Raw genomic sequence first — 13,226 nt, forward strand, 5'->3', positions numbered from 1 at the left:
TAGATTGTGTATACCCCGTACGTCCCTTCGTGACTTTCTTGTATAGGAGCTTCATTGAAGGATAACTGGTCATTTTGGGTGTGACAAGACTATTGCCCTTCTAAATGAGCGCTTTTATTAGCCAAGTCTCAAGCGAGGCGTGGCTAACATTATAGAGCAATGGCAATCACATCTAAATGGTTACTACAAATGTATCTTCAGATCGAACTGACATTAAATAGTCTAAATTTTGGAAGATGCGACTTGTACAATAGCAGCGTGCATGCATGTCTCTAAACCATGTAAGGGTTTGTTTGGATGCACTGTCAAAATGGTCGTTCATATAGATGAAACCCTCATTTTGGAACAAAATGAGAGTTTCACAGCACATCCGAAATCATTGTTTTCAAAACCATCTAAAATGCCACTCGCACAAAACCAACATTAGTAAGTCAACGAAAACATCAGTTTTGTAGGAAAAGCCCTTTTGTGGAAGTTACATCCAAACAGCCCCTAAGTAACTTCTTAAAGAAACTATGACACACCCAATGTTTTAAAAATCAACGATATCAGCTGATATATCCCACGATATATCTTGTATACCACTTGTGCAAAACGAAACGCATAAGTAGTGCCGATATATCCCACATGTTCGATATGGCAAGCATTTTCAATTTTCAATCCTGTTTTTTGTTGAAATTATATTAAATCGGTGTCAAATGGTTACAAATCTGTTGATTCTTCATGTTTTGCATAAAAAATCATGGCGTTGAAGCTTTGATTTCAATACCCATTGGTTCTTCATGTTCTCCATGTTTTTTTTTTCTTGAAATTTTCCTTCAAACAGCTATCAATTGAGACCAACTTCAAAGTATTTAGGAGTATTTGATGAAATGAACATCACATACACTCCAATTTTGAAATTTAAGTGTAGGTGGTCTTGTTTGGGGAAATTTTGAAATTTTCCCAATTTCTCCAAAATTATTTGCAATGTTGCACTCCAAACATGAAATCAAGCATGTATGAGGGTTGATCTACTAATTTGTTAAGTCCTCATCAATTTTCAAAAAATAAAAATCATTTTTTAATTAAATTTATTAAAATATTAATTTTTTTTTGAAATTTCCCTTCAACCAACTGTCAATTGAGACTAATTTTGAAGTATTTATGAGTGTTTGATGAAATGATCATCACATACATTCTAAATATTATGTATTCAATATTAGTTCAATTAGACAATGCATAACTTAGGACCCTATACAAAGGAAACCTATTATGTGCACTTTTTTTTAGATGTTATGATTTAAAAGTGTGTATTAAGGTCTTTTCTAACAATCCTTGAAGTTTCATTGAAAAATTCAACCATTTTCCCAATGATTCCCCATGTTTCCCAAAAAGTGTGATAAATTACCCAATACAAACGATACATCCCGTGCGATAATCGATACATATCTGTATCCCAAGGATGTGATACATAACGCAATACTGATATTTCGAACACTAGACACACCAACCTTATTTAGAAACCACACCCCCAACCCTCATCCTCACATCACATCTTAGGATAGTTACATCCAAACAAACCCTGAGTACCTTATTTAGGAAACCATGATCCAACTAAGTACCTTCTTTTGGAAACCATGACCCCAGCCCACCATTCTCATCCTTTAGCATCACAAGGAATCCCACAGTTACAACTGCATTTCACCCTAACCCACCTACATAAACTCTCTCAATCACACTACATGCATTACTCAACACTTATTTTTTTACTTTTTTATGTTTATTTTTTAAAATATTTATTGACTGGACGTTCCGCTTCCAGGTTCGGGTCCAAGTTCGGTTCTACAGTCCAGTTCAAAGTTCGGTTCTACGGTTCGATTCTACTATCCGGTTCACGGTTCGGTTCAATTCTACAGAAACCCAAACCGAGAACTGAACCGAACCAAACTAATCGGTTCTTTGATTTTTGGAACCGGAACCGATGCACTTCAGAACCAAACCAAACCGTGCGGTTTGGTCGGTTCCGGTCCGGTTCTACCGGTTCCAATGGACTAAAGCAGCCTCTAAGGCGTTCAAGGAGATTAAGGTCAAGATGACTGAAGCTCCTGTCATGCAACTTCTAGATTTCTTCAAGGCTTTTGAGGTTACTTGTAATGCGTCTGGTGTAAGTATATGTGGAGTGCTTAGTCAGGAAGGACACCATGTCGCTTTCTTTAGCGAAAAACTGAATGAAGCGACACAAAAGTATTCTACCTATGACATGGAATTCTATATGGTAGTGCATTCCTTGCGCCATTGGCGACATTATCTATTACCGCAAGAGTTCGTCTTATTCTCTAACCATGACACTTTATGCTATCTCAACTGGCAAAAGAAGTTGAACCCAAAGCATGCCAAGTGGGTCTAATTTCTATAAAGGTATACTTTTGTGTTAAAGCACAAAGCCAAGGTTGAGAATAAACCCGCCAATGCATTGAGTCATAGGGTTGCATTACTCCACTCCATGAGTGTCGAAGTCACTGGGTTTGAGCGTTTAAAGGAATATTATCCTAGTTGCCCAAATTTGGAGGTGTATGTATCGTTCTTAGATTGTCAGTTTAGGGATAGTAGTGAGTTCGTCTTAATCAGTGAGTTTTTGTTTAGAGGTAGTAGATTGTGTATACCCCGTACATCCCTTCGTGACTTTCTTGTCTAAGAGCTTCATGATAGAGGGAAAACTAGTCATTTTGGGCATGACAAAACTATTGCCCTTCTAGATGAGCGCTTTTATTAGCCAAGTCTCAAGCGAGACGTGGCGAATATTATAGGACAATGTAGGACTTGTCAGCTGGCAAAGCAGAGGAAGCAGAACACCGGTATATACACCTTTGCCAGTCCCTCACACCCCATGGGTTGATATTAGCATGGATTTCGTGCTTGGGCTCCCCAAGACAATTGAAAAGCATGATTCCATTTTTCTAGTTGTAGACCACTTTTCAAAAATGACTCACTTTCTCCCATGTTCTAAAATGTCTGATGCCACTAACGTGGCTAAGATATTCTTTGGGGAGATAGTTCGTTTGCATGGTTTGCCGAAGACCATTGTGTCAGATTGAGATGTGCGGTTTGTGTGTTACTTTTGAAAAACTCTATGGCACATGATGGAAACTAAGTTACAGTTCTCTTTAGCATACCATACTCAAACTGATGGTCAAACGGGGGTCATCAATCAAAGCTTAGGGAATCTGCTACGATGTTTGGTGGGAGACCATATTAGGACCTGAGATGCGGTTTTGCCTGTAACCAAGTTTGCATACAACAATCCCATCAAGTGTTGTGTGTAAGAGTAAGGATAGAGTACCCAATGTCATGCATTATACCAACTTCAGTTTTTTAAGGTGAATTAATGGTTGGGTTCAGTAGAGTTTAGTGGTGCAAATAACTCTAGGTTAGAGCTTCTTTATATGTATACAGAGTTTTGAAGATGACATGTGGCTTGAATAAAGAAAGCGAGCCTATTTTAGAGAAGAGATTCTATTGAAGAAGAAGAAAACCCAAAAATCAATTTCCTTGAATTGTGAGGTGTGGCTCTTATTCTTCTTTCTTTTCTTCTTCTTCTTCCTACAACTTCCCATCCACTCTTCATCAAGATTGGTATCAAAGCCAAGTTAATTTGTGGGCTTGTTTTGGAGATCGCTATGGCAAACAAAAAGAGAAACACCTTGGAAAAATGGATTGGGAGGGTGAGATAGATGGTAAGAGGCTCCTCAAGAGATCTAAAATATTATGGCTAAGTTGACACCATCTAGACAACATCACGTAGAGCCTCCTTGTACGTGAGAAAGTGATAAGATTGTGGAGTCCAACAATAGTTATTCCAATGGCGTTCCATTCAATCATCCCACAGTAGGAGAGGTGACCACCAAGAGGATCATGATGATTACACTTACGATGTAAACATCAAGATGCCCAAGTTCTACAAAGATATGCAAATAGGAAAGCCCTTCGATGGTCGGTTCATGTAAAGCAATTATTCAAATGGAAGAAGATGCCAGAATAGACGGTTAAGCTCGTAATGACCCAATAATGGGGTCATGCACTTCCGCGGAAGACCCAACTCCAAAGAATTGCAAGTGCATCAATTTGAGAGTCAGAAGAAGATAAAGGATGTAGCGCAAAAACAGCCTAGGCCCTTGAACAAGGTATTTGATAAGAATAATGATGACCATAACAGCCATCATGGTTGTTTAAAAAGAAAAAACATAATTGGCCCATAATAGGGAGTTACGGGCCATTTTTCTATAATGCGTAAGTCCCCACCATTACTCGCACTTGCACGCCATGCCCTCAAATGATGACAAGAACTCCATTATAAGTTTGGTCGCTTCAAACAAAATGATCTGATAATTAAATCTTATATAGTTGGATTGATGTAGGACCGATGCATGAACCAAATAGTGTGAGATCAAGTAACAAAATTAAAATAATTAACAAAAAAAACATAAAACTTGCCATTATCATCACAAATACCAAGAAAACCAAAAGAATATCATGCATAATCCTAGAGTAGGTTACCAAACATCGCTATATAAGATCATTAAATAAAAGAAACTGGGATCTAATGGATGTAAGGACATCCAATTAGCATAGGAAAAAGTCTATTTCGAAGTGAGAGATCTAATACTACCTAGGGTAAAATTAGGGTTAAGAAATTGGGAAAATTTAGAAATTAGGGTTTATAGAATCAAATTGGGTGAAGGGGTTAAAGGGCTTAAATGTTAGGATATGGGAATTAGGTTTTAGGTAAAAGGGGTGTAAGGATTTTGGGTGAATTGAAGAGTGGGAAAAGTTAGGGTTTGGTAGTTTAGGAAAATAGGAAAGTTATGGATTTCTAGGTTTAGGGTTAGGGTTTAGGACAATAGTGAAGAGAGTTTTGATCCAAGGGTGATGGGAAACCAAAAGAGATAAGGTGTAGCCGTACAGCCAACCCGGGAGGTTCACACGTGTGGCCGTACGGTCACACATGTGGCTAGGTTTATAAGTGTTTAAGGTTTTTTAGAGTTTGGCTTGTGAATGGGTATGGGTAATGGAGATTAGAAGAAAAGTGAAGATTTGGTATAGAGATAATCGGAGAACTTTGAAGAAAATACCTTGATGGAGAATGATGGGATGATGATGTGGGGATAGATAGAGACCTCGCACCTCCGTTGATGAAGATCGGCTTCACACCAATCTCTCTTCCAAATCACATGAAAGTTATCTTCAAATCTCATGAAGATGGAAGAAGAAGGAAAAAAGCAAGAGCTTTTCCCATTCGATTTTGTGAATTTTTTTTAAAAAAAGAGAGAGAGAGAGAGAAAAGCAAACCCCGACACTGGGGAAGATGTTCAATCTCAGGTTGGAGATCAAGTTGATAGGCGAAGGCGTGGTCATGGCCAAGACGTGGGCCATGGTTGAGCATAAGTGCCACGACAATGTGAGGAACGTTATGACCATCATGATCCAGATGCGTAAGTCATGAAGGATGTCAAAGTTAAGGCCCCCAGTTTTGATGGTCGCTTGGACCTCAAAGCATTCCTTGATTGGGTGGCAAACATGGACCACTATTTTGAGTGGTATGATATGTCTGATACCCGTCAAGTGATACTTGTTAAGATGACGCTGATAGGTCAGGCTAAACTTTTTTGGACCAACATAGAGCGTAAAATTGAAAGGAGAAGAGAACCCCCAACTGTGCACTGGACCGAGGTGAAAGAAGTCCTTAAAGAAAAGTATTTCCTTCTTTCTTATAGCCAGAGACTCATAGACCAGTGGCAGGCCTTGCGCCAGGGATCCATGATTTTACAAGATTACATCAATCCTTCTTAACTAGGTGTTGCTCCTGCTTCCAATCCAATGTGATTGTACATCAACTGGCCTTAGTGTGCAACACACCCCATTGCTTTCCAATATTTCAAATATTGAAAATAAAAACGAAATAAAAAATTTCCATGACTAAATTTCCATATACTCACTTAGATTTCAAACAAGAATCACCAGCTCCATACAATAACAAAAGAACTATGATCAACCACGCACAAATATCCACATATTACGGAATGAAAGAAGGCAAAAAAGAGAGAGGAATCAGAAACAGACCTGAAACCTAATCTTAATAACGTCGAGGGGTGAAGTCACCGTCCGAGAAATACCGCCCGAGATCGCCCCTGCCGTAGCATCTATAAACGCACGTTTCAGCTGCCCAGACTCTTCCATTTACCAAACCAATAAAGAAAATATATGTATATATCCACTTCCCTTCAAAACCTACAGTATACGCACCAACACAACACCCCAAATAAACATCATCACATCAAAGATAGAAAATCAACAGAACCGATTGGCAAAATAAAAAGAGGGAAGAACAGGAGGTTCTAACTTGCGCAGGGATTGTTAAAGTGCTTAACCTACGCATACTGAAAACGATGCCTAAAAGTACTGGTTCACAGATTTCTCGTTACAGGATTGAAATAAAAACGAAAAAAGATACAAGAAACAAGAAACAGAGAAATCGTGGGTTCACGAGATTGAGAGAGAGAGAGAGAGGGAGAAGAGTACCTGAAACGTGAAAGAAATAGAGAGAAGCAGGCCGCCATTGAAGAAAGAGAGTTTTAGGCGGAAAAATTCTCTTTTAAGGCGACTCGAGCGGGGAATTAGAAGGCTTTATGTCGGCTTCCGACGAAGATTTTCCTATTTTAAGTGCGACTGCTGAGGGGAAATGAGAGCGCTGTTTGATTTTTCGTGTGCGTGGGAAATACGCTGCGAAATGCTAATTATTACCTTTTTATTCTGTGTGAAATTTCAAGTGTATTTTCGTCTCCCAGACTGGTCAAAATAAGCTGACTTAAATTTGTGGACCCTATTGTGATGTTCATGAGATATCCACACCGTCCATCTGTTTTATCAGGAGATTTTAGGGGCTACGTACAAAATTGAGATAGACGCAACTCTCAAGTAGCCCATACCACAAGAAACAATGGCCTTTAACGTCCACGATTGAAAATTATTTTCTTCATTGGGCCCACATTGATGTTTATTTGTCACCTAACCTATTCATGAAATCATAAAAACACTTATCAGGGTTAAACACAAATATCATCTTCATCCAAAACTTTTGAGGGCCACACAAATTTTTTTACTGTAGGCATCCAAATTCCACTTTTTTCCTGTGGTGTGGTCCACTGGAGCTTTAGATCTGCCTCATTTTTGGTTTCATGCCCTAAATGAAGCTAACATATATAATGAACGGTGTGGATACCTTAAATGAGGCCAACATATATGATGAATGGTGTAGATACACCATGTATATCACAGTGGCCCTGCATTCATTTGTCAGCCATCTACGGTTCCAGTGCTGAAATGTTTAGCTGGGAATGTTTGCATCTGACACGTTGCAGTAATTACATGAGTAAGTAATTATTACCCATTTAATAGGTTATTACCTCTTATATGAGAAATCAAATAGACCCAAATGAACGGGAAATAAAGAGCGGAGACCGTTTGGCATGACTAGCTCCGGGTTCGCAGTTGGGGGCTGTCTTCGGTGTATACCTGATGGTGGTGCCCACCTTGATGTATGTGACTTAGATCCATTCCTTCCATCCGTTTTGAACATTAATTTTAGGATTTATTGTAACAGAGACGAGGCAGATAAAATTCTTAGGTGGACCACACTACAGAAACAGTGGTGATTGAATACTCACCATTAAAAACATCTTGGGTGACACCTGAATATTTATTTTCCATCCAACCTGTTGACAAGGTAAATAATACCTGGATGAAGAAACCAAACAAATTTAAACTTGATCGAAAAATGTTGTGACCACAAGAATTATTAATGCTGAATCACCACTGCTTACTATTTTGGGGACCATTTGAGATTTAGAAATGCTTTTATTTTTGGATCCTGCACTAAAATAAGCTTTCAAAATGAATAAACAGTGATGGATGTAAGTCACGTACATAAAGTTAGGCCCCCCATTCAGGGAACCACCAAAGGAAATCGGCCCTATTGTACTGAGTAAACTCGGTTGGCCCACTGTAAATGTTTTTGGTTTATCACACCGTCCATCCGTTTTTCAACCTAATTTTAGGTATTGAGCCAAAAATTGAAATTTATAAAAAGTTCAAGTGGACCGTACCACAGGAAACAGTGGAAATAATGACTTTAACTGTGGAAACCTTTCTAATCCCCCACAGTGATGTTTATTTGTCATCCATGCTGTTTTTAAGATAAAAACATGGACGGATGGTAAAAAAACGAATATAATTTGTATCCAAAACTTTCATGGTGGAGCCCACCGACTTTACTCGGCGTGGTCAGTACGCAATTCCTTGAAGCCGGACGGGAATCCCTGCGAAAGCCTTTCGCAGTTCCTTCCCCACTCAGTACGCAATTCCTTCCCCACTGAAGCCGGAAGGGATTCCCTGCGAAAGCCTTTCGCAATTCCTTCCCCACTCAGTACGCAATTCCCTGTGCTTGTTACTTGATGGTTTTGAAAAATCCACTCCATTCATCCATTTTTTGAGCTCATTTTAGGACATGAGAGCAAAAGTGATCCGCATCCAATACTCAGGTGGGCCAGAAACGTGAGTATTGAATGTTAACAGTTGAAATATTCGTGTGGCCACGGAAGCCTCGAATCAGGATAATATTTGTGTTTTCATTTCATCCTAATATGAATAACATTATAAACGGTATAGATGGCATATAAACATCACTGTCAACACCAGGAACATTTCAACGGCAGAAATTTTCCTACATACATTTTTTTTTAGTGTGGCCCACTTAAGTATTGGATCCAGCTCAATTTTGACGTTAGGTCCTAAAATAAACTCACAAAAAGGATAGACAGGATGGATTTTTCACAAACATAACGATAGGTGGGTTTTTCACAAACATAACAATAAGCCCCACCTAACTTTCTACACTTGGTGCTAAAGGATTTAGCAGTAAATCTTCCTGGAAACTTAGGAGGCGCCCATTGGGATGTTTGTTCCCCTGTTCATCTGACTTTCTGAATGCATTTTAGATATGAGGCTAAAAATGAACCTTATCTAAATACTCAAGTGGGCTGAAATTGGGATAATTGAACGTCCACATGTGAAATATTCCTGGGCCAACAGAAGTTTTGAATCATACTAATATTTGTGTTTTCAGTTCATCCCAGTAGGAATGATGTTATTAACGGTATGGATGGCATGTAAACATCACTGTCGAACCTAGGGAGGTTTCAACCGTAGGAATTTTCCTAAACACCTTTTCCTTTAGTACGGCTCACTTAAGTATTAGATTCTGCTTAATTTTGATCTACTCTCCTAAAATGAGCTAACAAAATGGATGAACGGAGCTGATTCCTGAAAAACATCACATTGGGCCTGCCTAGGTTCCCAGCGCAGGAACTTGCTGCGAAAGGCTTTCACAGTAAATCCGCGTCCCTGTGGGCCCGGATAAGATACTAGCATGGTCAGTAGCCAAATCGCTGAAGTGACATCACTGAGCTATGTGGACCTAGTCGTGATGCATATATTGTATCCATACCGTCCAACCATTTGTAGAGATCATTTTATGGCATTAGAAAAAGAATAATATAGATATAAAGTTCAAGTGGACCCACCACAGAAAACCATGAGATCAGCCACACCCATCATTGAAACATTTATAGGGCCCACCATGATGTATTTTTTAGATCTAACCTATTCATAAATTAACATAGAGATAAATGAAGTGAAAACAAAAATATAAGCTTGATCAGAAACTTCTGTGGCCCCTAAGAACTTTTGAACGGTGGATGTCACTGTCTATGGTGGGGTTCGCATGAACTTTAGATCCATCTCATTATTTTTTTCATGCATAAAACTATCTCTCAAAATGGATGAGCGGCATGGATATAATATATGCATCGTTGTAGGGTCCACAGAGCTTGGTGATGTCACTTCAGTAGCCATTGAAATCGGATTGCGTACTGAGTTACTCAGTAAGCTCTCAGCGTACTGAGTAAACTCAGTTGGGCCCACCATGAATGCATGTGGTTTATCCACGCTGTCCATTCATTTTTCCAGATCATTTTATGGGTTCAAACCAAAATTGATGCATATACAAACCACAAGTGGACCATACCACTGGAAAAAGTGGAAGTATTGATTTCAACTATTGAAAACTTTCTAAGGCCCCCGGTGATGTTTATTTGTCATCCAACCTGTTCATAATATCAGAAAGACATGGATGAAGGGAAAAGACAAATATCAGCTTGATCTAAAACTTCTGTTGTCCCAAAGAATATTTCAACAGCGGATGTTCAATTCACACTATTTCTGATGGTGTGGTCCATTTGAGGCTCGGATATATTCCATTTTTGAGTTAAAGTCTAAAATTATGTATTAAAGAGATGGATGGAGTGGATATAATGCATGAATGACACTGTGGCCCACGGAGTTTACTCCGTACGCTTACCGTAATGAGTTACTCAGTACGCAATCCGCTTCCATAGCCATTTGGATACTAACTTCGTCAGTTTCTAATCCGCGCCCGAGTTTGGACGCGGATTGCGTCCTACCCCCGCTTGGACGGTAATCGGTATAGGCAGGGCTCTGTGAAACCCACCGTGATGTAAATGTTTTATTCACGCCGTTCATTACTTTTCTCAGATCATTTTAATGTAGGAGACAAAACTTGAAGCATATACACAGCTCCAGTGGACCATATCGAAAGAAGCTGCAGTGATAATGACACCTACCGTTGAAACCTTTCTAAGGGCCACCGTGATGTTTTTTTTACCACCCAATCTATTAATAAGGTCATGTAGACTTGGATGAAGTGAAAACACAAATACCAGCTTATCCAAAACTTCTCCAGCTCCCCGGAAGTTTTTAATGGTGAACATTCAATCCCTACTTTGTCGTTCACTTAAGCTCTTGAACCAACTCAATTTTTGTCTCATTTCTTAAAATGATTTGAGAAAAGTGATTAACAGCACGGATAAAACAATTACATCACGATGGGCCCTACAGAGCCCCTCCCGGACGGATTACCGTCCGGGCGGGGGCAGGACGCAATCCGCGTCCCCCGAGTCTTGCAATGGAAGCAGACTGCGCAACGAGTAACTCAGTACGGTAAGTGTACTAAGTAAACTCTGTGGGGTCCACTGTGATTTATGTATTTTATCCAATCCGTCCGTCCATTTTAACATATAATTTTAATGCCAGATCCCAACAACGAAGCATATGAAAGACTAAAATGGATCACACCACAGGAAACAGTGTGAATTAAATGTCTACCGTGGAAATTCTTGACGGCCATTGAAGTTTTGGATCAGGCTTATATTTGTTTTTTCACTTCGTCCTTGTTTTTGTAAGCTTGTGAACAAGTTGGATGAGAAATAAACATCACTGTGGGGCCTAACAAGGTTTCATCGGTGAAAATCATTATTTACACTGTTTCCTATGATATGGTCATCTTTAGCTTTGTATAAGCTTCAAATTTTGGATCAACCCTAAAATGAGCTGGAAAAACGGATGGACGGTGTGGATAAACCACATATATTCACAGTGGGCCCAACAGAGTTTACTTAGTACGATAAGAGTGAATTCGCCTTGGACTCCCTCTGGTCAAAAGACAGAAGAAGATGGGACCCACTTGGACTACCTTTTGGCAAAAGACAGAAGAAGATGGGACCCACTTTTTGGAATGGGTCACTGCCGGGAAACGGACGGTGATTGGACTCAGCTTATCTCTTCACAGATCGAGCCGGGCTGGGTTACAAAGTCAACATCGTTGTAAGCTGGCAGTGTCTGGACAGGACCCGGGCACCCAACGTCAACTCTACCTAGGACGAACCGGATCTGGGAAAATGGTCGATGGTCTGGCCAGGGCATTGATATATGCTGCCCATGTTGTACACAAGTGAGAGATCCAGATCATCCATCTTGGGGGTTCCCGTGTAGATGCCTTGGCCCAAAAGTCGAGGAGGCCCATCATGTAAGTAACAAATGGACAGCTGAGAAAAACTTGGTCATATTTTTCTCGGGCGTCCAATTGCTTTGAAGATCATGGCCCACTAAAATTGCCAATTGGCACATTTTCGCCCCCAAAGCATTGGGACCCATCTAAAGATGGGCCAGCGATCATGTTAGCGCATATCTTGGAAGGTGATTTGTTATTTCGCTTTTATTAAAGTAGGGTTGACAATGCCGGCCACCGCGTAGATTAGTTACTGTACAGGAAATCAGGAAAAATTTGTTTGTGGCAGGCAAATGATCCGGATTTCAAGGAAGAGGATTAGGTACTACCCACTCCTCTTCCGAAATCAAGCCAGGCGGAGGATCTGAGGGCCACTGGGCGGCCACCGTGATGTATGACTTTTATCCACACCGTTCAAAATAAGATAGATCCCAGGAAGAAGCGGTGCTAAGGACGCCCACCATTGAAACCTTATTAGGGTCCACCATGTCGTTTATTTTCCATCCGACCTGTTTGATATGGTCATATACACCCGTGTGAAGTGAAAAAAAAAAATATCATCTTGATCTAAAACTTCTATAGCCCTTGAGAATTTTTTAATGGTAGGAATTTAATCCTTAATGTCTGGTCCATTTGAGCTTTGAATCTGCCTTATTTTCGGTCTAATATTTTATAATTATATGAAAAAAAAATAGATGAATGGTGTGGATAAAATTGATACATCACAGTGGCCCCTTAGTGGCCCTCGGAACCCCCACCTATCCCAAGCTTAAAACCCAGGGGTTAGTACTTAATCCACCTGAATTCCAAACATTATTTTGCTCTTTTTTATTCTTTTCTTTTTCTTTTCTTACTTTTTTACTCTATCTTATTCATTTTACTTTTTTTTTTTTTCTAATTACAACGAAAGTAAAATGTATAATGTTGAGGACAAAATCTAGACCACCCTCCACTCGGCGCAGCGAACTCACAGCGAGCCCTTGCCCTGCACAAAGAGTGAGCAGAGGAGACCTTGGCTAAGCCGGGGGACCCTCCGATGCCAAAGTCAGGTCAAGGGAATCTGGGTCTAAGTTGATTACATAGAAATGGTGTGAGATCTTACATACCCGTAGCGGTGGGGTCTCATCGTATTTATACCTGATTGTCAGATGGTATGGGTCCGTTAATCTCAGCACGATTCGCTCAATCAGGAGGATTTTAGGATCGTGGAGATATTATACGCAATCTAAGGATCGTGTATTATATCATGCGCATCTGTGGGCGAAGT

General features: G+C 39.9%; 1 protein-coding gene across 4 annotated transcripts in view; it reads right to left on the reverse strand.

The window, feature by feature from the left end:
- Positions 1-6,746, reverse strand: part of LOC131226124 (mitochondrial thiamine diphosphate carrier 2-like) — a 36,297-nt gene extending 29,551 nt beyond the window's left edge. Inside the window, exons 1-3 of one of the 4 annotated variants that reach the window (XM_058221829.1) lie at positions 6,559-6,743; positions 6,384-6,438; positions 6,100-6,267 (exon numbers count right to left, since the gene is read on the reverse strand). In XM_058221829.1, coding sequence (XP_058077812.1) covers positions 6,100-6,216 — 117 coding nt within the window. In that variant the 5' untranslated portion in view covers positions 6,217-6,267; positions 6,384-6,438; positions 6,559-6,743. Of the gene's footprint in view, positions 1-6,099; positions 6,268-6,383; positions 6,439-6,558 lie in introns of all 4 variants that reach the window. The other 3 variants (XM_058221832.1, XM_058221830.1, XM_058221828.1) reach the window with 3 other exon arrangements.
- Positions 6,747-13,226: the final 6,480 nt, after the last annotated feature.

The sequence above is a fragment of the Magnolia sinica genome, chromosome 14 (genome assembly GCF_029962835.1).
Source record: "Magnolia sinica isolate HGM2019 chromosome 14, MsV1, whole genome shotgun sequence".
Taxonomy (NCBI): domain Eukaryota; kingdom Viridiplantae; phylum Streptophyta; class Magnoliopsida; order Magnoliales; family Magnoliaceae; genus Magnolia; species Magnolia sinica.